Source organism: Stigmatopora nigra, chromosome 2, assembly GCF_051989575.1.
Source record: "Stigmatopora nigra isolate UIUO_SnigA chromosome 2, RoL_Snig_1.1, whole genome shotgun sequence".
Taxonomy (NCBI): Eukaryota; Metazoa; Chordata; class Actinopteri; order Syngnathiformes; family Syngnathidae; genus Stigmatopora; species Stigmatopora nigra.
The window spans coordinates 19558875-19583549 of NC_135509.1; the positions used below are offsets into that span (position 1 = coordinate 19558875).

The 24675-nt window shown below is 39.1% G+C and overlaps 1 protein-coding gene across 4 annotated transcripts; it reads left to right on the plus strand.

Moving 5' to 3' along the window:
* Window positions 1-4522: 4522 nt before the first annotated feature.
* cetp (cholesteryl ester transfer protein, plasma) lies at window positions 4523-24596 on the plus strand. 4 transcript variants are annotated; one of them, XM_077741259.1, is made up of 18 exons: window positions 4523-4648; window positions 5050-5247; window positions 5518-5632; window positions 5709-5840; window positions 6899-6969; window positions 7093-7180; window positions 9886-9955; window positions 10035-10095; window positions 12461-12552; window positions 13239-13338; window positions 15893-15972; window positions 16071-16121; window positions 16245-16391; window positions 19160-19227; window positions 20286-20325; window positions 20980-21049; window positions 21879-21964; window positions 22051-24596. In XM_077741259.1, the coding sequence occupies exons 2-18, from the start codon at window positions 5085-5087 to the stop codon at window positions 22147-22149; spliced, it is 1533 nt and encodes a 510-aa protein (XP_077597385.1). In that variant the 5' UTR covers window positions 4523-4648; window positions 5050-5084; the 3' UTR covers window positions 22150-24596. The 4 variants fall into 4 exon arrangements, with proteins under 4 accessions (XP_077597385.1, XP_077597378.1, XP_077597370.1 ...); XM_077741252.1 differs by having other exon boundaries at window positions 4529-4702; XM_077741244.1 differs by lacking the exon at window positions 4523-4648 and having other exon boundaries at window positions 4918-5247.
* The last annotated feature ends 79 nt before the right edge of the window (window positions 24597-24675 follow it).

The window sequence follows — 24675 nt, forward strand, 5'->3', positions numbered from 1 at the left end:
ACGTGGACTAGGCTTGTCAAAACAACCGCGGATAGAAATATTTATATCAAGAGTCTTGAGTAGTGGTCCCCACTTTGCACCTTCCCACTTTGGGTTGTGCCAATGTTTTTTCTTTATGCTGCAGATGACCACCCAGTCTCCTGGCACCACTGCAGTCTCTCAGAAAGAGTTGAGTACTCTGCTCGACTGCCATACGTCTATGGGTGGGTTCGAACCACCTGCCTCCCGGTTAACAGTCCTATCAAGCTTTCTTCCGTTCATCAAAATTAAGGCTTGTCACAAGACTTTCTTCAAATTGTTTGAAGGTTTGAACTAACCATTTTCAACGGCTGGGTACTTTGAACAAGTGACTCAATTTTGGGTGGGTTCAAACAACGAGCCCTGATAGGTTCATTAATTATTATACTTTAATATAATTAATAAAACACTGCAGGCAGACATCTGATTATTGACATTTAATTAAATAGGCCTCTTGGTGAGTAAAGTTATAAGTGAGGATACATTCAGACTTCGTCTCCATCTCAGAATTATCATCCCGAACAGTAATTTCTCGTAGTTTTAAAGCCATAAATCAAAACAATTACAAGGTTACTGATTAATCCAACTGCGTAAGCAAAAATCCTTCATTCGACATAACAATTCCATAAAGAAGCGAGAAAGGACGTCACGATGTAGGAACACTATGCGAGTGTTCCCGGATGTGATTGATAGCCATCCGCTGGTATCGAGTTCTTCACGGCTCTTCGTTGCAAATCCAGATAAACAGTCCTCGGAGCCCAGGACTGAGTGAGATGTCAGGTCAACAGTCCTTGGAACGAGGATTCAGTGACTCTTTTCGACCCCAGGTTCTCTTCAGACAATTTAAAGAAGCTTTCATACAAAAATGATTAAATGCACACATAATAGTATTACAGAATAAACCCAACAAGCCCACTCTCGTTAACATCTGCGAGCTCTGTCTGATTGACTTACGTTTTTTGGGTGGGTTTTAACCCAGATTCGGCCAGAAAGAGCTGTGTGCAGTGGACACGTGAGTGTGCATAATGCACATGATTGTAAAGAGGCCATTTATTGGGCTAGTTCCTTGGCTTATGCATTTCCCTCGAGTGCTTGGAAATGCAACTTTTTTGGATACGGTATGGAAATCATTTAATGGTTACTGGGTAGACTATGGCTAGCAGAATCTGATGTTGATTGTTCGTTTTATTTTATTTTTTTTATTTTTTACGGATTGCATACGACGCAAAAGCGCTATACTAACATGAAATTTATCGCAAAAAAGAAAACTTTTTTTTAACATATCGAGTTAAACACCGATTTCAGGGGTGGCCAACCCCTCCAGAGTCGCTATCCGGTCTGTTTTCCATATCGCCCTTTTCTACCACACCTGGATCAAATGATCATCTTATCAGCAAGCTGTCCAGAAGCTTGATCCCGACCCCGATTATTTGATTCAGGGGTGTTGGTGGAGGGAGATATGGAAAACAGACCAGATAGCGTCTCTCAGGACCGGAATTGGCCACCCATGACCGATTTTCTTTTGTAAACGTGCAAAAGATTTAATAGTGGGAGTTAAAATATATTTAGATAATTTTCAATTATTGCGTTTCTGGCTAAAATTTCAATTAATTATCCAACCATCTGGAAAAATACAGGATATTGGATTGGAAAAACTTTTATTTGTTCTAAGTCAAAAACTATTAACAAAGTAACAAATAACTAGTGATTTAATAGTACTAAAATGAAACAGATTTCACAGAGGGGAGAGAGGGACAGAGAGGAGGGGGACTTTGCACGGAAACACGCTCGTAACATAAACAAATTTAAATGAACTTGGATTATGATGCAGACACACTCAAAAATAAGTTTAGTAATCTAACCTTACACTAAACTTAATTCTAAATTTATTTTAAATTTTGATACCTTTCTTCTGCCGCGTTGGCTTTATTTGCCCCACCTCCACCGTGACCTGATGCAAACTATCGAGGGTTGTTTGCTTTTGTCTTCCTTTCAATTTTTCGCAAAATGATGCACACAAATGTCCTCACAATAGGATAGATAACGCACGACCACTTGCCAACGAGAAGTAATATATTCTCCTCTCGTATTAGCGACCACTCTGCCATTCGCACTGACCAACGGGAAAAAAATACTTGAAAATTGCAAGGCTCTGCCCAATGCTCATCGAGACATTACACAAGGGAGTTGGGACCTCAAAGAATGTCCCCATGATGCTCTTATGAGCAGCCTCACGCGTCCGCTGTATGCTTGTATCTCAAGATAAATATTTTCCCGAAATTTCACTCGTATCTTAAATTGCTTGTATGTCGGGGCACTCGTATATCAAGGTACTACTGTAATGGGCAAAAATGTGACATGCTGAAAACACACACCCATATTATAACCACCGGTATAAATTTTAACCTCTTTTTGCATTACATTACAAACCTTCTCTACAGTCCGCCATTTTCACTAACGGCTAGACATAATTTGGAAGCTTTCACATTTAACTAGACACCAGTACTTGTTTCAAATCACAAAATGATTGTTGAGCTTCTGGCTTTGGGTTCTTGTGAAACCTGATCTCTGACTTCCCTCCCACCATTACAAAACGACCTTGACTAGAATGTGTAAATAGCATCTGGATAAGCGGTGGCCTTGTGTTGAATGACTGGGAAAAATATTCAGTTCAATAGCCATTGGCAGGCAGCACAGAGAAAAAGGAATATATTGAATATTGGCATATTACCATTTCCATTTCGCTGCTCAATTTTTACATTATGCAATACAGTCCATTACTGTATATTTAACTCGTATGTTTGACAGCCTATTAAGAAGTGGACATCCAGTTAGCTAATAGATTGGCTTCCATGTGCACTTGCATACAAGTGTGGGGATTCTCCATAATGTCTTTCAAAAGCATTTTTTCAAGTTTTGCAGCCTTCAAAAATAAAATAAAGATAAGTAAACAGAATTTAAAATTTTGGAGGATTAGTGGCCATTCTTATTCATCTGCCATAACGCACATCAGTGTGGAGTATGCATGTTCTCCTGGGGCTTGTGTGGGTTTTCTCTGGGTATTCCGGTTTACTCCCACATCCCAAAAACATGCACAATAGGCTGGCTGGACAATTTAAATTACACCTAGGTATGAATGTGAGCGCGAATGATTCTCTCTGTGCGTAGGCTAGTGATACGTTCAAAAATAATTACCCTTCCGATGTAATTATCAATCACTGCAGGCAGACATCTTATTTAATTATTGACATTTAATTAAATAGATTGCATCATGGATAAGGACCTTAAGGGAAGATACAGCAAAGCAACAAGACTTCCCCCTTGTCTTCAAAGTATCCTCCCGAACAGTAATTCACGTACGTCTTTTAAGGCCATAAATCAAAACAACATCTGTAACTAAAATAACAATCAAGGTATTTTAACAACAACAAAACAGGAAACTAAAACCAACCCTCATTTGGATTAAAACAATCACGCCTTCATTTGACCTAACAATCATATAACAATTACATAAAGAAGCCCGAAGTGTGTCACGAGGTATACACACTATACGAGTGTTATGGAAGTGGCAGATATTCGTATCTGTTGTTGGAAGCCCGATTCCTTGCTGTCTCCTTGGAGCCCGATACTGGGTGAGATGTCGGGATAAACAATCCTTGGATAAGAACTAGATGACTGGTTACGACCCTGAGCACTTTTTGAACAATAGGAAGAATGATTTAACAAAGAAATGATTTACTTCACATATGTATAATAGTAATACAGAATAAACCCAACAGCTAGCCCCAAAATTCAGGGTGTACCCCACCTGATGCCCAAAGTAGGATTGGATAAGATCCAGAACCCCCTGCAACCCCTGTGAAGATTAGCGGTACAGAAAATAAATTTGTGAATATTTGAAATGTTGTAAACGTAAAATATTAAAACATCTCATTTTCTGAACCGCTTTACCCTTACTAGGGTCGCTGGGAGTGCTCGATCCTATCCAGCCAATCGCAGGGCACAAGGAGACAAAAAACCATTTATGCTACCACTCATACCTAGGGGCAATTTAGATTGTCCAATCAGCAAACCATGCACGTATTTAGAATGTGTGAGGAAACCAGAGTACCCGGAAAATAATGATACAGGCCGGGGAGAACATGCAAACTCCACACAGGTGGATCGACCTGCATTTGAACCCAGGTATCCCGCTGTGAGGCCGACGTGCTAACCACTCGTGGCACCGGGCCGCCCGTTCATGGTTTATATGAAGTTGAAAATACATTTTATCTATTTTAATAATGATAAACTTTAAGAAATTCCAATGGGTGAACAAACATTACTCTACATTATGTCCAGTAATCATCTGTAGACTGTATTTCACAAACCATGGAATATGGTACTCCCACAGGGTGGTGCTACAATAGTTTCCCAAAATACAAGCCTGTGCTGTCAATCAGTTACCTACAAGAAGTACAAATAAAAGTGAGCGGGTCCAAAAAAGGTTATCTTCTAGATTAGAGCTTGTTTATGTTGAAATGGTCTCCAGGATTTCACTTCGTTGTCCAATGGGAAATTATCATATTTTTGACTGTTTTAAACCTAGTGGGGAAAAGTGTGTGCAGATGAAAATTGTATAGGATAAAAGGTTTGTTTCCTACATATTGACCCTATTAATCACTGCAAAACATAATGAAGCAAGGTGAGAGTTATCTTATTATTTTAAACAAATTCGAATTGGGTTACTATCACTGTCCTTTCTACTTGGTGCTTATCTCCAATGCAAACAATGACCAACAAAAGTTTGTATTTTTATCAAGTGATTCATTCAGATTTGCACTACGCATTTGTAAAACTGGATGATTGTTTGCATTTTCCGCCTCTGTACTTTTACGTTCAAAGTTCAGCATCTGAACAATTGTGTCGCAAGATCACAAGTAGGTTGAAATGTAAGAACTGTAGGAGCTTCGGTACAAGTTATGGAATGTAGTCATTATAGAGTTAAAGTGAGGCTGGAACCAATGTATGTGCCGGTGTGTGTCATTACAGGGAACCATACAAACAGTGTTACCAAAGAGATTGGTATGGTTTTGCCTCGCAAAATGTCTTTTGGCATTTCTCCACTGTCACTCGTGTTACTCCTATTATCTATGTATGGATCTTCACAAGGTTGCCTGCAAGATTCCGCCTCGGCTTACAGATTCACTGGAGCAGTGTGCCGTCTCACTTACCCTGCAGCAGTTGTGTGTGAGTTTGTGATCACTTTTTTATCTTCTGGGTTTTTGGCCTATGTCTTTTTGCCCTTTTTGTTGTATAATAACACGGGTAAACAATACACAACTTGATCAAATCGTTTTTTACTCAATGCCAAATGGGTGCTAACCTAGTTGACTGAGTTTTAGTCCAATTCAGCATTCTTGTTGTGTAACTGGATAATCCCATTTTTGAATGCTTCTTCTAGTTTGTGAATGATGTGATATGTTTCCATGACTAAACAAATCTCACATTTGTATGCAGTGAATGAAAAAACCACCAAAGTGATAGAGGCAGCATTCCAGCATGCCAGATATCCAGATGTAAATGCAGTAAAGACAGTGCCTTTCTTGGGTAACATCTCATACGGCCTTCAGGAGTGAGTAAATGCATGTACCAACACAGTTGGACAAGGAAATGCTTTTAAATCTAGCTGTTTCCAACTCTTCCACTAGTTTGGAGATTCACAACCTGACAATCGGCCAGAGCTCCTTTGAGCTTCTTGCAGGTGAAGGCATCGACATTCAGATAAACAATGTGTCAGCAGCCTTCATTGGGACCATCCACTACAATTATGGTGGCTTGCTGTAAGTCTTATCTCATATCATCTCATCTCATTTTCTGAACCGCTTTTTCCTCATTGGGGTTGCGGGGGGTGCCGGCGCATATACCAGCAGACTCTGGGCCAGAGGCGGGGGACACTCTGAATCGGTGGCCAGCCGATCACGGGGCACAAGGAGACGGACTACCCTGCACACACACACCCATACTTAGGGGCAATTTAGTTTCCAATCAGCCTACCTTGCATGTTTTTGGAATTTGGGAGGAAATCGTAGTACCCAGAGGAAACCCACGTAGGAGAACAGGCAAACTACACACTTGGATTTGAACCCAGGACCTCAGACCTGTGATGCCGACGTGCTAACCACTCGCTTCACCGGGCTGTGCTTGCTGCTCTAAGTGTGACTGGAAAATAAAATACATCAATCCAATACAGTGGTATCTTTAGATACGAGCTTAATGCGTTCCGGGACTGAGCTAATATATCGACCCGTAAACACAATGCGGGTAAACAATAACCCATAAAACACAATAAACTCAATAACCAATAAAACACAAAATCAAAGATGCTATGTTTTCAAACTTAATAGTGGCGCAATAAGCATGTCGGGATCATTGTCCTGAGATCGAAAGTTCAATCCCAGGTCCGACATTCCAGTGGGGAGTTTGCGTGTTTTCCCCAGGCTTGTGTGTTTTTTCTGGTTCTTCCAGTTTTCTGCCACATCCCATAAACAGGCACCATAGGCTTGGTTGGACACTCTAAATTGTCCCTGGGTATGAGTGTGAGCATGGATGGTTGTCTGTTTCCTTGTGCCCTCTGATTTGCAGGCTTTTAATTCAGGGTATCCCCACCTGGTGCCCATAGTTTGCTGGGATAGGCTCCAGAACCCCCATGACCCTTTTGAAGACATGCTGTATGGAAAATGAATGAAATTATTAGTTAACAGAAGCGAATGCTCTTATACGCACTGAATGACACATAAATAATACTGAAATGTTGTCGATGCAATTTTTTTAATCACATGATAGCTGCAGTGTACTCATTTTCTTAAAACTTCAATATATTAATGTTTTTTTTGTCTAGATTCAATGTTGCTCAGTCAATTAATCTTGAGATTGAGTTCCAGATTGATCTTGGAATCAACACTAAACTTTGTAAGTAAGCCATTTTTTATATCAATTATATTTGAAAACGAAACAAAAACAGCTGCATGTGTGAGAATCCCATTCCAATATGGATTTAATTTATGTTAATTTTTTAAAAATATTTTCTCTCAGATTGTGGTCAAGGGAAGGTAGCAGCAGATACATCATCTTGTTCCTTGAATTTTGACAAGCTGCGTTTGCACCTTCAGGGTGACAAAGAGTGAGTTAGTTCCCCTTGAAGATGGACACCCATATTTTTCTACTCCATTGCTGGGGCATTGTGTTCCTTTCTAGGATCTCTCATGTCATCTCATTTTCTGAACCGGGCCAGAGGTGGGGGACACCCTGAATCATTGGTCAGCCGATCGCAGGGCACAAGCAATACGGGCAACTATGTACACTCACACCCATACCTAGAATCAAATTTGAGTGTCTAATCAGCCTGCCATGCATGTTTTTGGAATGTGGCAAGAAACCGGAGTACCCGGAGAAACGCCACACAGGACATTCAGGAGAATATGCAAACTCCACAACATAACATGGGTTTGAATCCAGGACCCCAGAGCTGTGAGGCCGGTGCGCTAACCACTTAGTCCACCGGGCCCCTTTCAAGGATTGTGTTTAAAAAAAAAAATCAACTCCAACTCCAACTACTTATACTAAACCCTTCAAGCAGTGTCATCTGGGCCAACTGCCTTTTCATTTTTCATCCTCTTCTTTGCCTTTCTAACCTCAGCTTTGCTAAACATAGACACATGGTTCACAACAGGTGCCTCTGTTACCTTGGTTCTCTCATGTTCCTCATTCATTAATTCCTTAAAATAATTCTTCCATCTTCATTGTACACTGCTGGCCTCTGCATTTAGCTGCGCTGTCCTTCATCAATCTAATCTGCTGGACATATTTTCCATCTTTCTTTGCTCTTCAACCTCCATTGCATGGTTGGGTCAACTGCATTGCAGGGTTTGTGCAAAAACACAATTTAAAATGCACAATACTTTATCCAGCAAAGATTACAATTACAGTAAATAAAGATGTGAAATCAAATAAAAATTAAAGAAAATCAGGATTTTGCCAGATTTTTATATCAACATTATCACAAGAATGACAGATTAGACTTTTTAACCTGACTTTGGTGGGTTGTTTTTATTTAAATTTAAATTATATTAAAACCCTAATTGTGAGTTCAAAGTAAAGAAATCGGGGTTTCTGCTGCAAATTTTGGCTTGTTATACTCCTTAAATGTAGGATTTTTTTTAAATTAATTGTGCAATTCTTGTTAAAATAGGGTTTGTCGTACAAAAATTGTGTACAGTTGTGGTAAAAGGTTTACATACACTTGTGTAGATCACAATGTAATGGCTCTTGAGTTTCCAGTTATTTCTACAACTCTGATTTTTCTCTGGTAGAGTGATTGGAACAGATACTTCTTTGTCACAAAAACATTCATGAAGTTTGGTTCTTTTATGACGTTTTTCTGGGTTAACAGAAAAAGTGATCAATCTGCTGGGTCAAAAATTTACATACAGCAACACAAATTAGCAATTTTGGTGACTTAGAACGTGTCAGTGAAATGAGCTTCATAGCATGGCCTCTTGACTTCTTGTGAGTGATTAAGAGTGACTACAGCTGGTGACTTCTCTGAGGCCATTAAATAGGGCTCATTGGATGCAAACGCCCACAAACGCTACAATGGGAAAGTCAAAGGAGCTCAGCATGGATCTGAAAAAGCAAATCTATGACTTGGACAAGTCAGGAAAGTCACCTGGAGACATTTCAAAGCAGCTGTGGGTCCCAAGAGTGCAAAGAATTGTTTGTAAGTATAAAGTGCATGGCACTGTTTTGACACTGCCATGATCAGGAAGAAAACGCAAGCTATCACCTACTGCTGAGAGAAAATTGGTCAGGAGGGTGAAGATTCAAGCGACAAACACCAAGAAGCAGATGCGCCAAGAATTAGAAGTTGCTGGAACACAGGTGTCAGTGTCCACAGTGAAGCGTGTTTTGCATCTCCATGGACAGAGAGGCTGCCGTGCAAAAAAGACGTTTGCTGCTGATCACATGGAAAAAGATAAGACCTTCCAGAGGAAAATTCGGTGGTCAGACAAAACAAAAATCTAGCTGTTTGGCCACAATGCCCAGCAATATGTTTGGAGGAGAAAACCCCAAGTACACCATGCCTACCGTAGCGCACGGTGGTGGTATTATTATGCTGTGAGACTGTTTTCCTGCCATGGAACTGGTGCTTTACAGACAGTAAATTGGATAATGAAGAAGGATGATTACCTTCAAATTCTTTAAGATAACATAGAGTCATCAGCCCGAAGATTGGGTTTTGGGCACAGTTAGGTGTTCCAACAGGACAATGACCCCAAACAAACATTAAAAGTGGCAATGAAATGCTAAGTCAGGATAGAATTAAGGTTTTCGAATGGCCTTCACAAAGTCCAGACTTAAACCCCATTGAGAACTTGTGGACAATGCTGAAGAAACAAGTCCATGTCAGAAAGGCATCAAATTTAACTGAACTGCACCAATTCTGTCAAGAGAAGTGGTCAAAGATTCAACCAGAAGCTTGCCGGAAGCTTGTGGATGGCTACCAAAAGTGCCTAATTGAAGAGAAAATGGCCAAAGGACATGTTACAAAGTATTAGCGCTGCTTTATGTATATTTTGGACCCAACAGATATGATCACCTTTTTCTGTACACCCATAATAAAGTCATAAAAGAACCTAACTTCATGAATGTTTTTGTGACAAAGTATCTGTTCCAATCACTCTATCAGAGAAAAATCTGATTTGTAGAAATAACTGGAAACTCAAGAGAGCCATGACATTATGTTCTTCACAAGTATATGTAAACTTTTGACCACAACTGTACTGTTTAAAGATTATTTACACTGTGTGTGTGGCTTTTTTTATAAAGACCAAACTGGCTCAAGAAGCTCTTCACTGACTTCATCACATTCACCGTCAAACTAGTTGTAAAGGGACAGGTACTAAATTGCCTTTTAATACTGATATGATCATCAATATTTCAAATGTGGTTTAGTTATTCTTTTTGTTCACATGTAGATTTGCAAGGAGATCAACAAAGTGGCGAACATATTAGCTGACTTCATACAGGAAAGAGCAGGTGGGTTCACTTACGATATTTTCACGACTATAAGACGCACATAGTCTTATTTATTTCCAAAATAGACAGGGCGCCTTATAATCCAGTGCGCTTTATATGGGGACCGAAACTAAAATTGTTATCACGATAAAATAAAATAAATCAGTCGATATAACAACTACGGCAAGGAGCCCCCGACTCTACTATTTTCACGTAAACAAAGTACTGCGCAGTGAATGCTGGGATATGTAGTAGATCTGTTGTCAATACACCCAATGGATTGTGGCCTGGTGATCAGCATCAATACTAGCTAGCTATTATTTGCGAATGGATTGCGGCCTAGCGATCGGCATCAACAGCTGCGAACCATGGAAGACAGCCTTGGAATGGTGCTCGGACGTTTGGTCGCTGGTCTTTTGGTCGCCGCTTTTTGGTCCCCGTTGGTCGCCGATCTTTTGGTCGCCATTAGGGAAAGGGGTATGATTGTCAAATGTACTTGGATATTAAACCCTAATCCTAACTGTAACCTTAACCCTTACGGCGACCAACGGGTACCAAAGAGCGGCGACCGAAAAACCGGCGACCAAAAGACCAGCGACCAAACGTCCGGTCACGCCTTGGAATATTTATGCTCGCTAGTAGCTAGCTACTATGGATTGTGGCTGCCTGGACGAACATATTAAACTCAGCATTTTCAATGGACAATTGTTCAATTCGGACACAGACAATGAGGACTTTCATGGTTTTGTGGATGATGATGACGTGGGTACATTGTAAAATGGAAAATAAAGCACAACCAAACTCAGTCTTGCTTGCTTTGCCTTTTTTAAAAACGTGTTTTTAGCGTGCGGGTGTAGCGTGGATTCGGTGGATGTAGCACCAAATTAGTGTGTTCACCGTTGCAGTATATTGATACTATTAGCCGTCAACCTGGGTGTATTGACAAAAGGACTATATATCCCAGCAGTCACTGCGCACCGTAAATAGCGTCTGTGGCTGCTTCTGTTGCGCTAATACGGTTTGATATCCATAACTAATATAATATATATGCCATGCCTGGATGCATCTAAAGGAACGGCGCAGCCTTTATGTGTCTAAAATACAGAAATAGCACTCGTTATTGACGTTGCGGCTAAAAATATGGCGCGCTTAATAGTCGTGAAAATACGGTATGTTACTTAATGACATTAATTAATTAATTCAGTAAATTATAAGCTCTTTGGATAATTTTTGTCCACACAACAAACACTTTATTCAGAGCAGTAAGAATGTGCATTTTTTTTTCACCATCAAGTGCAGGTTTTCAAAATTGGTTACTATGCAGGGGGTTCTGGGTGCCTAGGCCAGGGGTGGGCAACCCGGTTCTCGAGGGCCTCTGTGGGTGCAGGATTTTGTTCCAACCAATCCAGCACAGAAACTTTGAACAATTAGAGGTCTGCAGAAAACAAGAAGAACCTAACTGCAATCCACTGATTGCATTTGTAGGACAGCACATTGGTGAAAAGGTGTCCTCATTATGGGTTGGAATGAAGAACCACACCCACTCAGGCCCTTTGTGAAATAATTTGCCAACTTCTGGCCTAGGCCTTTATTGGGCTTGGTTTGTGGGCGTAAGGGGAGTGTGATTGGGTGTGGAGACGGGTTAAAACAAACGTAAGATGAGGTACTAAGTCTGCTAGTTCTCTGTTTGTATTCATATTTACATTCACCAGAAGGGTCACAGCACCTTGAATTCCCACCTACATCCAAATACTTAGTAAGTGCTGATTATTTTACAAAATTTGGCGTACTCAGGGTAGTATGGTTTAAAGTGATTGTGAATGTGGAAAGGTATTTAAAAACCACTTGTAACTATCACTTGAGGATGGCCAACACACTTGAATAGATATGAATTTGATACCCTGTCCAAGCTGTTGCGTTATTATATATGAAACACTAACAATGGTGCGAGCAAATTTTGATCCCTCCTGTAAGTCCCTGGTTATATCAGACCTGGAAGCTCTTAGCATTGTGTCTTGACCTAGTGTAGGTACACAGACTCCGCGTTCTAACAAGAAAAATGATGAGTCCTAAGTTAAATGTGGAATTTGCAGAACAAACGAGCCCTTGTGTTGAAAAGCATATACAAGGATTAAGTATCAAACATAAAATACAAGTGTGAATACATGTGGAATTTGAGTGATAATAGAAACAAGATACATGATCGGAGTGTGCAAAGTCAAAAGGGTTATAGGCTGTTGAGAGTATACATTTGAGTACATAACAGTGCATATCTGATTTGTTCCTTTGCTGTAGCTTAGTTAAAATCAGTAAGAGTTGAACTGAAGAAGTTGCATGTAGTTGACTTCTATCTGTTTTATAATGTATCCTCTTCATGCATTTTCAGAGCAATTCCTAAGTGATGGAGACATCAGTGTAGATATCAGTCTGACCACGACACCCACCATCACTGCTAACTACATAGAATCCTACCACAAGGTAAACAATATAGTATATTATCACATGCATCACATTTAACCAGGTAAGGGAATTGAGAATTCTCCATATTGCCATACAGAAGCCATAATAAAGAAATTTAATTTTAATAAATAATTACATTAAACAATTATTTAATTAAAGTATATTCACTATCTTATATTCCTTCATTAATTTTCAACACCACTTATAATTGTTAGGGTCGCAGGGTGCTGGATCCTGTCCCAGCTGGATTCGGACAAAAGTTAAACAACATGTTAGACTTGTCGACAGCCAGTCATAGGGTACAGATAGAGACAACCATTTCAACTCACGATCACACCACCATCCATTGGAATAACCCACGCACCCCACGCTGATAAAACATCAGAAATACGTATACAGTCATACCTCTACTTATGAATGGGTCTAGATGCAAAAAATTCTGCAACCACTTAATTTCGTAAGTAGAGGCATGAGTGCAAGTGTATATATGTATATTCATTCATTTTCTGAGATGAGTGTGTGTGAGGGAGATGATTTAGGTAAAAGTGCATTGAGATGTTTATCAATTAAAAATTGAAGCTGAAATGAATCGTCCAGTAGTCGGTAGAACTATGTAGCATTTAATAATGTAGTAAATATAGATTTTTTTTTATTTCTCAAAACACAGTTTAAGCTTTGTATCACTTTTTGCTCTTTCTTTACAGGGCTTAACAAACTACAAAAACACTACAGTAGTCATTGATGAGTCAGCATTCAACCCTCATCAACTGACTGAAAATAGAATGCTTTACTTTTGGATCTCAGGTCAGCATTTTCTCCTAATGCAAGGATATGTTGCAAATACCTCAAGGGGTAACCACATTTTAAAGGTTGATGTGGCAGTAGGTGTTACATCAACACGTATCTCAGCATATGCTCCAGTGTTAGGTGTGTCGGTGGGCAGACTCAAATCCACAAGTTTAAGACACACCGTATTTTCTCGGATATACGCCGTATTTTTAAGAAAAAAAAGATGACAACGATCAAGGGTACAGGTTACATTTTGACGTCCATGAATGAAATTCAAGAAAAAAAAATTACGTATCTTGCATAAAACGTGAAAAGAATTACGTTACCGTCACTGGTCGCTCGTGGCACGGCCATCTTATACAGGTCGGGGCGCGGCCATCTTACCTTAGGGGCTACCGTCTAAACCTAGTTAAAAGTGACAACTGTTGAAGTACAGTGGTACCTAGACATACAAGCCCCCCGACATACCAGCATTTCGAGATACAAATACAGTATCGAGTAAATCATTATTTCTAGATACGAGAAAAATTTTGAGATACAAGAAAGCCAGGTGGCCAAGATATGAGAGGGTGTTCATGATTTTAGCACACTGTTTTTTTTGCTGCATCTCTTCCGTGTATAAATGAGCACTGGGCGGAGCGTTATATTTTCTTCACTGTTTCTTTTCAGTCACTCAGCGTGAATGGCGGAGCGATCGCTAATACGAGTATTAAATATTACTTCTCGTTGGCTGCTCATAAGAATATCAGGGGCACTGGCTCTCTTCCCGCAGCTCCCTCGTGTAATGTCTTGCGTCGCAACTCCCTCTTTGTAATGTCTCTACGAGCACTGGCCGTAAAATGCACTGGAGCGGTGCATTTTATGAGTGATTTTTTTGCCCTTAGCTCGTTAACTCCCGTTGGTGGAGAGATCGCTAATACAAGACCACTTCTTGTTGGCAAGTGGTCGAGTGTTATCCTATTGTGAGGACATATTTTGAAGGGAATAGAAAAGCAAACCGCCCATCAATAGTGAAAGTGAGGGTGGAGATGGGGCAAACAGCCAACCCTGAAGAACAAAAGTATAAAAAGTTAAACAAAATTAGAATGAAGTTTAGTGTAAGGTTAGATTCAATTTATTTTTGAGTGTGTCTGCATCGTAATCCAAATTCATTTAAATTTGTTTATGTTATATTATGATTCACCGGTGCAAAAAGTCTCCCTTGGTTTAAAACAAAAAAATAAAACATTTCTCTATCCCATTTTCAAACATTTTTTAAAAAAGCACCTAGGAGCCACTATGACAGCGCTAAAGAGCCTCATGCGGCTCCAGAACTGATGGTTGCCAACCTCCGCCCTAGACTGTATGCCATTCAACCATAGGGCACACATATTGACAGAAAACCATGAGCCACGTTCATGCTGATTAGCGCTGTTGAGGTTTCACTCATGAGCTAACGACCCAAACACAGTCTGAGCTCCTCCTGTTTTATGTAATTACTGCTAGTCATATTTTATATTTATGGAGCTATTTGCAACGGATTACATCCAATTACTAAAGGACCTAGTCTGTGGGACAACTATTTCCCCCAAAATACATTCATACCATACTCATCGATTCCTTGCAGTCAGCGACGGTCTGTGCATTTCCTAGTGACGCCTTCAGCAAAAACTATTTTATGGCTATAAAACCTCTACTGCAGCTAGAGCTGCGACACATAAAAAAATCAATAAATCAATGCACAAAAATGGGGGAAAATCCACTTCCTTGCAGCATTTAAAGATTAAATACAAATACTGGAGCTTTTCAGACATTACAACCAGGAGGGTGGGGGACCAGTTCCCGGGAAAAGACAGCGATGGACGTCAATGGCGTAATGGTAAAAATTGCACTAGAATGGGGTAAAATCCACTTCCTAGCAGCATTTAGTGATTATATACAAACACTGAAGCTTGAATACAAACACTGGAGCTTGAATATAAACACTGGAGCTTTTCAAATAATAGAACCGGATGACTTTCCCCGGGAATTTCATACAATTGAAATATTATTTAGGAATATAGCCATATTTTACTCACCAAAAATCCTTTTTAACTGTACACAATATCCACCCTTCTTTCTCTCTTCCTTCTTTTATATCGCCGTCGAAGCTAATGCTGAAAGTCGAGCTCTGGCTAGTTCACTCTGTCACTAGCCAATCATAGTTGGTGAAAGCGTTGACGTATTTCTACGCCTGCGAGAAGGCAATGACATATCCCTACGTCTGCGAGAAGGCATTGTGGTGTTGCCAACTCGAAATCAGATTTCTGACCCTGGCAACAAATAATGGCTGAAATGTGATTGGTTAAATGCTCCGATATGAAAACACCCATCTTGGAAGCAGTGCAACCAGGGGGGAAAGCAATTAAAGGAAGCTCAACGGCAATTTGGAATTATTTAATAAGTATTCATGGACAAAATATAATTAACATCAGTCTGTGATTCAGATATTTCTTAGGCCAGCAGAGAAGGCCTTGAAAGCCCTGACGGCACACCACTGCTTGCAGTACTGTTGTGCAAACATTAACGCTAAAACATGTTTTTCCTCTAGATGAAGTCTTAAACCCTATAATGACAGCTGCCCACAATGATGGTCGCTTCCAACTCAACATCACTGGAACAGAGTTAATTGTAAACAAATACTTCACAATTAAGATGTCCAATCTACATTCAAATTATACCAAAATTGTGTGAACTAACTTTCAGAATACTCATGAATGTGATTTCAGGAACTTTTCAAGACAAATCTTTCTACAACCATGCCAGATTTTTTTAGAGAGGTAAAGTATTCTATTTACTGCCCACTCCCCAAAACAAACAAATAATAGTATGCTTGTGAACATTTTGAGTTTCATATTCTTCATATAATACTAATTTTCCTTTTTGTGTGCTTGTTTGTCAAGTTAACCATGGAAAACAGTTTTCCAGAATTACATGTGTGGAGCTCTTCTGTTCCCTTTCTAAACACCTCCACAATTGGGACAGCTGTCTGGGTTGAGGTCTCTGGTGAACTCTGCTGGGGAAATCAAGGGATTCTATTCTTTCAGACAGTAAGTTTTTATGAGATAAATCTACAATTTAAAAAAAAAGACTGTAGACATTTTCAATAAGTTACTTTCGAATTCATTAGCCCCTGAAGGTGTAGAAATTATTATCACTCTTGTTTTTTTAACATGTGGATAATATCTTCTGAATCAGAAATGTAGGAGACACAGATTGACATTTCTATGGTCTTAATGCTGTATATGGGAATTTATAAATTCTACATCCTCTTCCTTTACCAAACACACTTAGAAATGTGTCTCATCTGATCTCTCATTTCATTTTCTGAACCACATTATCCTCATTAGAGTGCTGGAGTCTATCCCAGCTGACTCCGGGCCTGTGGCAGGGGACACCCTGAATTGATGGTTAGCCGACTGCAGGGCACGGACAACCATACACACTTAAACCCATACATAGGGGCAATTTAGAGTCTAATCAGCCTGCAATGCATGTTTTTGGGAGGAAACCCATGCAAGTCCGGGATAACATGCAAACTCCACACAGATGGACATGACCTGGATTTGAACGCAGAACCCCAGAGCTGCGAGGCGCTAACAACTCACACGGCCAAGCCGCCCCCTTAGAAATGTGTCATTTGATCATTTTAGTGCATGCATGTACAGTAATCCCTCGAATATCGTGGCTTCATCTTCCTAAAAAGGTTCCTAAAAATGTGAAAATCACACACTACTTTCATTAAATGCATTCATATAGTTATACTTTACTGACAATCACACTTTTTAGAACGGATCATTGAGCATTTGCATAGTCAGTGTACCTAATGACCACATTGAAGTGTAATAATGTAAAAATATAAAAAAAACATAATTTTTTTTACAATATTTATCCAAATTGAATAAAAAATATCGCCAAGCTTGACAACGTACAGATTGCTCACTTACTGAAAATTCTGAAGTCGTTGAATCTGGATTTTACCAAATATAACATAAGTGTGTTCACACGTGTGTTTTTATGTTTACTCGGTGTTCGGACGTTTGGTCGCTGGTCTATTGGTCGCCGGTCTTTTGTCCGCTGCTCCTTTGGTCCCCGTTGGTCGCCGTTTTTTTGGTCGTCGCTAGGGTTAGGGTTGTCAAATGTCCTCAGATATTAAACCTTAACCCTAACTCTAACCCTAACCTAACGGCGACAAAAAGACCGGCGACCAACAGGGACCAAAAGAGCGGTGACCAAAAAACGGCGACCAAAAGACCAGCGACCAAACATCTGGTCACGGTTTACTCAGGTACCAAAAGCTTGCATCCTTCCTCGGCCCTTGCTCATCCCCCCCAGTTGAAAATGTCTTATTAATTTAAATTAATAATAAATGTTCTTTTCTTTTTTCATTATTTTTATATTTAGCACATATTTTATTCTAAATTGGTGTACTTCTATCATTTTTAAAGTGTTTCGGGTGTAGGAGTAGAATTTTCGAACAGACAAATTGGAACAAAAAAGCGTCTCTTTTTCCTAAAAATGTACAAAACTACTGTTTATGTTTGTTTGTTTTAAAATTGTAAGTAGAGGATATTTAGAAGAAAATAAACAATCAAAATTACCTAACTACATCTTCAAGATCATGAAGAAAGAAGCAGTCCTAAAATATCTTTTAGAAATGAGTTTGTACATCAAAAGAATTGGAGCATGATTTTTCAAAGCAGTTATGACAAAAGTGCATTAATGTCACATTTATGCCACCCACTACCATGTAGACTTTATAAGTGAATAAAATAAAAGCCCATAATTGGAGGTTTGCGACCACTGTTGCCCCATATTAGTGATATTGTCATAGTATTATAATAATACTGTTGTTACCAAATTTCTTTGACCTCTGGTAAAGGTAATGTGTTTAAAAACAAAAAAGGACAATACTTTGGGGTGCGGCCATTTTGTGATGTCAGTTATAGCGTGCTTATTATCATTTGCATGGATAACCGTGTGGAGACGTGTGGTCATCTATATAATTGAAATAACAGGGAAAGGCGGTAAATTCCGGACATTGACATTTGATTGGTTAAAATAGTATTGGCATTATTAAAATGTTGGTGGTCACTTGCCGAAAATACTGAGTTTTATTTGCATTTTTCTCTATTACACAATTTAAAATTATATTCTTTAAAAAAATGTTTTGACATCAGGGTTTCAATCCCTGGAGAGGGTTTTAACTTACCTGTGTGGTGGGTTTAGTCTGGGTACTCCATTTTCTCCCCACATTCCAAAAACATGCATGGTAGGCTGGTTAAACTGTCCAGATTGCCCTTAGATAGCATGAACGTTTTTCCATCTCCGGGTGGTCTGCAATTGGCTGGCAACCATTTAAGAGTGTTGCCCACCTAGAGAACATACAACATAGTTGGGGTATGGATAATTAATGAATAAAAACTTTCGCTTGGATTGGCATGAAGATATGATGATTACCCTTCCCTTTTACTACTTATTACAAAAGAATAGAATCTTGTATGCTTCCTTTTGAATGATTTAGTGCATATGCAATAGGACAAGATATTGTGGGCCTTGAAAAACTGAACAAAATATTATAAAATGCTCAGTACCGTCAAGTTTTTTTTTTCTTTTCCTGATAATGGCATAATTGAAGAAGTTAAAATTATTATAAATCGTCTCATCACAAGCAAATAGATCATGGTTATTTGTTCTGGATTAGAGATAACTATGGTTGATCAATCATGTGTTTTAAATGCACAGATGATGTAGATTTTCTCTGATAAATGTTTTTGTCATATTGTCATATTTCTGTTTTGTTTTTGTGTGTGTGCAGCTTATCACCACTGATGTCACTGCTTCTTACGCCAACAAAAATGTTTTACTTGATGCCAAATCATCACAGTAAGATCATTGTCATTCATTTTTAAGATTAACATACTTCGGTTTCATCCTGAGGTATGTAGTAATTATTGACGTTCGTTTTTTTTCCACCTCGTATCGACAACGCCGGGCGCTTGTTTTCTGTTCTGGAGGGTTTTTGGAAGACAGATGGGGACCAACAAGATATACTCAGGCTCAGCGTCCATTCTCACACCAGCGTGGCTTTATTGCGAGAGCGACAACTTTTTCATATCTATCTCCTGTTTACATAACCGTTTTCAGCAAGCAAAAGAGGGCGTTAATTTGAATATTACATCTATAACAGCCCTGGAGGGAGATATTTATTAATTTTAAGAGGTTTATGAACCTCATCTCATTTCATCTCATTTTCAGAACTGCTTTATCCTCACTAGGGTTGTGGGGGGTGCTGGAGCCAATCCCAGCTCTTTCCGGGCCAAAGGCGGGGGACACCCTGAATCGGCGCCCAGCCAATCCCAGGGCACAAGGATACGCACAACCACGCACACTCACACCCATACATGCAATTTAGAGTGTCCAAACAGCCTACCATCCATGTTTTTGGAATTTGAGAGGAAACCGGAATACCCGGAGGAAACCCATGCAGGCCCGGAGAGAACATGCAAAGTCCACACAGGTGGGACGTGACCTGGATTTGAACCCAGGACCGCAGATCTGTTAGGCCGACGCGCTACCCACTTGCTCCACCGGGCTGCTCATTAATAAATCATTTCCTTATCATTTTCTCTCCTTTTTGTGTTTCCTCACATCTTCCATACAAAATTGGGAAACTTGGACCAATTTTAAAGGGTTTATTTGGTAGTTGTGTGAGGACTGTGTAATGAATTAGAGAATTTACATATTAAGTACACCTCTCCTTCCAAAATTTTGAAGTTAGGAGTCTCGGAACCAATTAATTTCACAAGTAGAGGTAGAACTGTATACTTAAACTGAAACAGGCTGCAAGTGAAACAAAACTTTATAGTTAGTTATTTAAAGAATAAAAATCTTGATTCGACCTTGGATGCTAGATACTAATAAAAATGTATTTCTTTCTTCAGGGTTGTTACACTAAAGGCTGAATTATACCAAAATGCTTTGGTAAGTAAATTGTAATGATGTTTACAACCACTTTGGTCATTGTTTTATCTTGGGGTGTTTTATTTAAACTTGAAAGGAAACACCACAAAGGATACAGGCTTAAACCTTTTATCCAAGAACTATGAGAGGACGCGCGCATTGCCATCTGCCCTAGTACCATCCTTTTTGCAGGTTATTTATGAGGATATGCAAGATGGAAGATTAATGAATGAATGAATACATTTTGGGTGAAAGTCTTGTTCTTAATGAGGATTAAATTTGAGTCAAAGACATTGGTAAACTCTTATGCTAACAGGTGTATTTAAAATTCAAAATGTATAATCATGTTTGAATTTAAAAATGGGGAAAAAAACTATTACTAATCACAATTTATGGAAACTTGAAAAATTGCAATTAAAATTTGTAACAAATTGATAGCAAGAATATACATAATTCAGATGTGGTCCTTGCCTAAATTAGTAAGTACTCAGTGATTCAATGATTTTTCCTGGCCACTTGGAGCCCTGCATTAGTTGAAGACCTCCAATATACTGACTGATGTGTTCATATGTAGTATGTAACCTTTAGATTATTTATTCTTGAAGAACAAATGCGTCTGATTTGGGATTATGAAAGAGACAATGTAACTGATTTTCTATTGATTTAACATTTTAGGTAGATCAAGCACATCTGGATTTTATCGAAAAAGCTGTAATGAAGATGGGCATCCCCAAAGTGTTGTCCCGTAAGAACCCCATATAATTTACTAATGTGCTTTAATACTGATGATTACACATTGTGTGGTCAGAGATGATCACATCTACCGTAATCCCTCAAATATCAAGGCTTCAACTTTCGCGGCTTCACAACACCGTTGATTTTATTCCTGGTGGATTTTTATTTTAATTACCTTTTTTGTAATCCACACTGAAATTCACAAGCGGAAGCCACTGCCTTGACCTCTGCTTGTGAATAAGACTCAGCAGTGAAGTAAAATTAATTAAAAAATTTAAAAAGATATATATTTATTTTTTTAAATTCACAAAAATGTGAAAATCCATGCAAAAACTCGCAAGCAGGCCACAATGACGCGGCGCAACCGTAACACTCGGCCCGCGGGCATTCTTAAAATTATTTCATTCTTTGAATAATCATTTTACTTGCTTTTTAATGTTGAACACTATCAATAAGCTGCCGTTATAAAATATTTTTAATTCTTTGAGTAATAATTTTACTTGCTTTTTAATATTAAACACATTATCAATAATAACATTATCTGTAACGGGCAGAGGTTGAAAAACGGTTGAAAAACGTGTACACACACACGACCGGGGGCGAGGCGAGCGGGTCGGCGTAACGTCCGGTTGGCTAACTATCCATTCAGCTAAATATCCTTTCGGCCAAACGCCCCCTCGGCAAACTGTCTTTAGGCCGAACGTCCGTCGGCGAAACGTCTTTAGGCGAATCGTCCGGTCACGGCTAATGACCAGTATCAAGGCAACATGTTGCACATTCCCTCATATTACTTACTGTGCCTTGAATTAAATGTGGTCCTCTTGTGTTTGCTGTTCCAGTGCTTGGATCACAAATAACCAGGCTGTTGAACAAGCAGGGAGCAAACTTATTTGACATCTACAACCCAGAGGTCCTTCCTCAGGATGTAAGTGTCATTTGAAAATACAGTATTTTCTCATTTTCTTATTTTTTTTGTGCATGTGTTATATAGTGTTATTACTTTCCACACAGGGATATGTGATTATACAGATGGACTTTGGGTTCCCTCATCACCTCCTTGTTGACTTCCTCAAAGTGACACTGGACCAAATGGGCAAACCTCAAGAATAAATTAGAACAAGGAGTTTTGGAACATTTAAAGTACCTCAAGACCATTCAATGAGATTCATAAATACATCATTATAGTTGTGTGTCATCCCATGGATATAAATTTTAAAATACCAATATTTAACTTGGTAAAAGATTTTCAACTCTTTATTCGATGTCAACTTGCTGGATTGATAGAAAAAAAGCCCCATTGAATACAGTGTTGAGTTTCAACACAAATGTCCTATAGTCTTTAACTTTATGATGTGTAATGAGCCTTTTAGATTAAAGGTTTTAGTCCATCCCAAATGCTATGGTACCATAATAACGACAGACATTCATGTTTCGGCATTGATTAGAAACAGGTGAACAGAAATCAATCAAACATAAAAAAATGGAGGAACATCATCATATTTTAGATATAAGATACATTAACACTGTCCGGAGTTTGCATGTTCTCCCTGGACTTGCGTGGGTTTTCTCCGGATACTCTGGTTTCCTCCCACATCCTAAAGACGTGCATGAGCACTCTAAATTGTCCTAGGTATGAGTGTAAAGGCTGGCCAACAATTCAGGGTTTCCCCCAGCTGCCACCAATTGTTAGCTGGGAGGGGCTCCAGCACCCGGGGGCCACATTGACTTTAAATATTACGCTATTCCGTAGTGATCGTTCGAAAAAAATCAGGGCAAAGGAATTGTGTATATACACAATGATTCGTGCTGCAACAGTAGGATCATTAACACTCACTGCTCCCCGGATTTAGAGCTGTTGGCAGTGCGGTGCAGGCCCTTCTATCTAGCTAAAGAGCTAACGATTGTCATTGTTATTGTCGCTGGTGACTTCAACAAAGCATCTTTAAAGACTGTTCTGCCCAAATTGACCCAGTACGTGAAGTGTCACACCAGAGGAGATAAAACTCTAGACCAGGGGTGTCAAACTCATTTTCACAGAATGCCACATCAGCATAATGGCTGTCCTCAAGGGGCCAGATGTAACTGTAACTTATAAATGTAAAATAATGTAAAAAAAAAAAAAGTTAAATTTTACCTTATTTTACTGTCAAGTAAAATAAGTTTTTTGTCAAGTTTTACTTATCTGTCCTTCCCATACTCGTTCAAATTACTTTTCTGCTGAATGTGTCCCTTGAAATAGTCACGTTTTCATTTATATGCAATATTTTTCCATGATTTTGCTTTGATTTATTTAATAAGGGATAGCACATATTAATGAACATATTTATATTCATGTTGATGAACATGTTATATGTAAGATTGTAGCCGAGGGCTAATTTCCGTTTATAGTCCATTGTGTAGGTTGAAGACAAACGATAACACATACTAGACCAGGCATGGGCAAACTACGGCCCGCGAGGTGTTTTAAACCGGCCCGCCGACCTTGTCCAAATAATGTTTTTTTATTTTTTTTATCTTATTTTAACCCCAAGATGGGGCCGTCACGCAGAAGCCAGTGGCAGTAGCTCTGTCCACTCTTATTTGTTTTTCGTGTTTTACAGCGCGTCTATCTTTTTTTAAATTACATTTTAATATTTCTTAATACATTCCTTTTTACTTTATTTTGTACTTAATACTTTTTACTTTAATGATGAGTGATGAGTGTGTTAATACTTTAGTCCTTTTTTCTGTTTATGTTTCATATGTACTGTTAACGGATGCAGTTTTTTTTATATGTATCGTATCTTGTGCTGACCTGGCCCATCTGTCAAATTTTTAAAGTCAGTGTGGCCCCCGGACCGAAAAGTTTGTCCAACCCTGTACTAGACACACACGCACACAACCACACACACTGCAGATTTAAACAGTTCTGTTGGCCAGCATCTGTGAGGCAAAACGTTTCAAACTTTGCAAACCTTTCTGCATTCGCCGGGATTTGGTTGCACTCGGGGGGAGATGCGATGTATCCATCACGGCAGAGTGCCAATGAGTCTGAAATTAGTACTTGTTTGGGCCTTTTGGCGGGAAAGCGCACTTTGAGGAGAAGAACCACCAATTTCGTCATATACAGCTAGGTAAGATGACAATTAGGCTTTTGATGAGTCAATGATGATGACGAAGCCCATGTCTGATTATTATTATTAATAAGGGGAGAATTTAGTCCAAATGGACAGCAATGTAAGAGAGTCTAGAAACATGGTTAGTGGTTGATGTGAGACAGCCAATTGAATTGAATGCTCTTAGTCAATATATGAGATAGAATGAGAGTGATGAAATGAGAGCCCAGTAGAGGGTAGTGATGTTCTAAACTGAGAATCAATTCATCCGCGACAATATTTTCAAAATAAAAAAAACGGATAAGGAAATGCATTTATTTTTGGGGGGATTTTGTAACTTGGATCTTTTTCGTATCTCAAGTCACTCATTTGCATAAAAAACTGTAACCTGAACATTTTGTACCTTGATCGTAAGTAGAGGTATGACTGTACCATAAAAATGGCACTGCAAGCATTTCCAAAGGCAGATTAGTAGTTTTCTTCCCTTCCGCTACTTTTTCAGTAGTTCGTGCAATCCTTACAAGTTGAAACACAATGACTT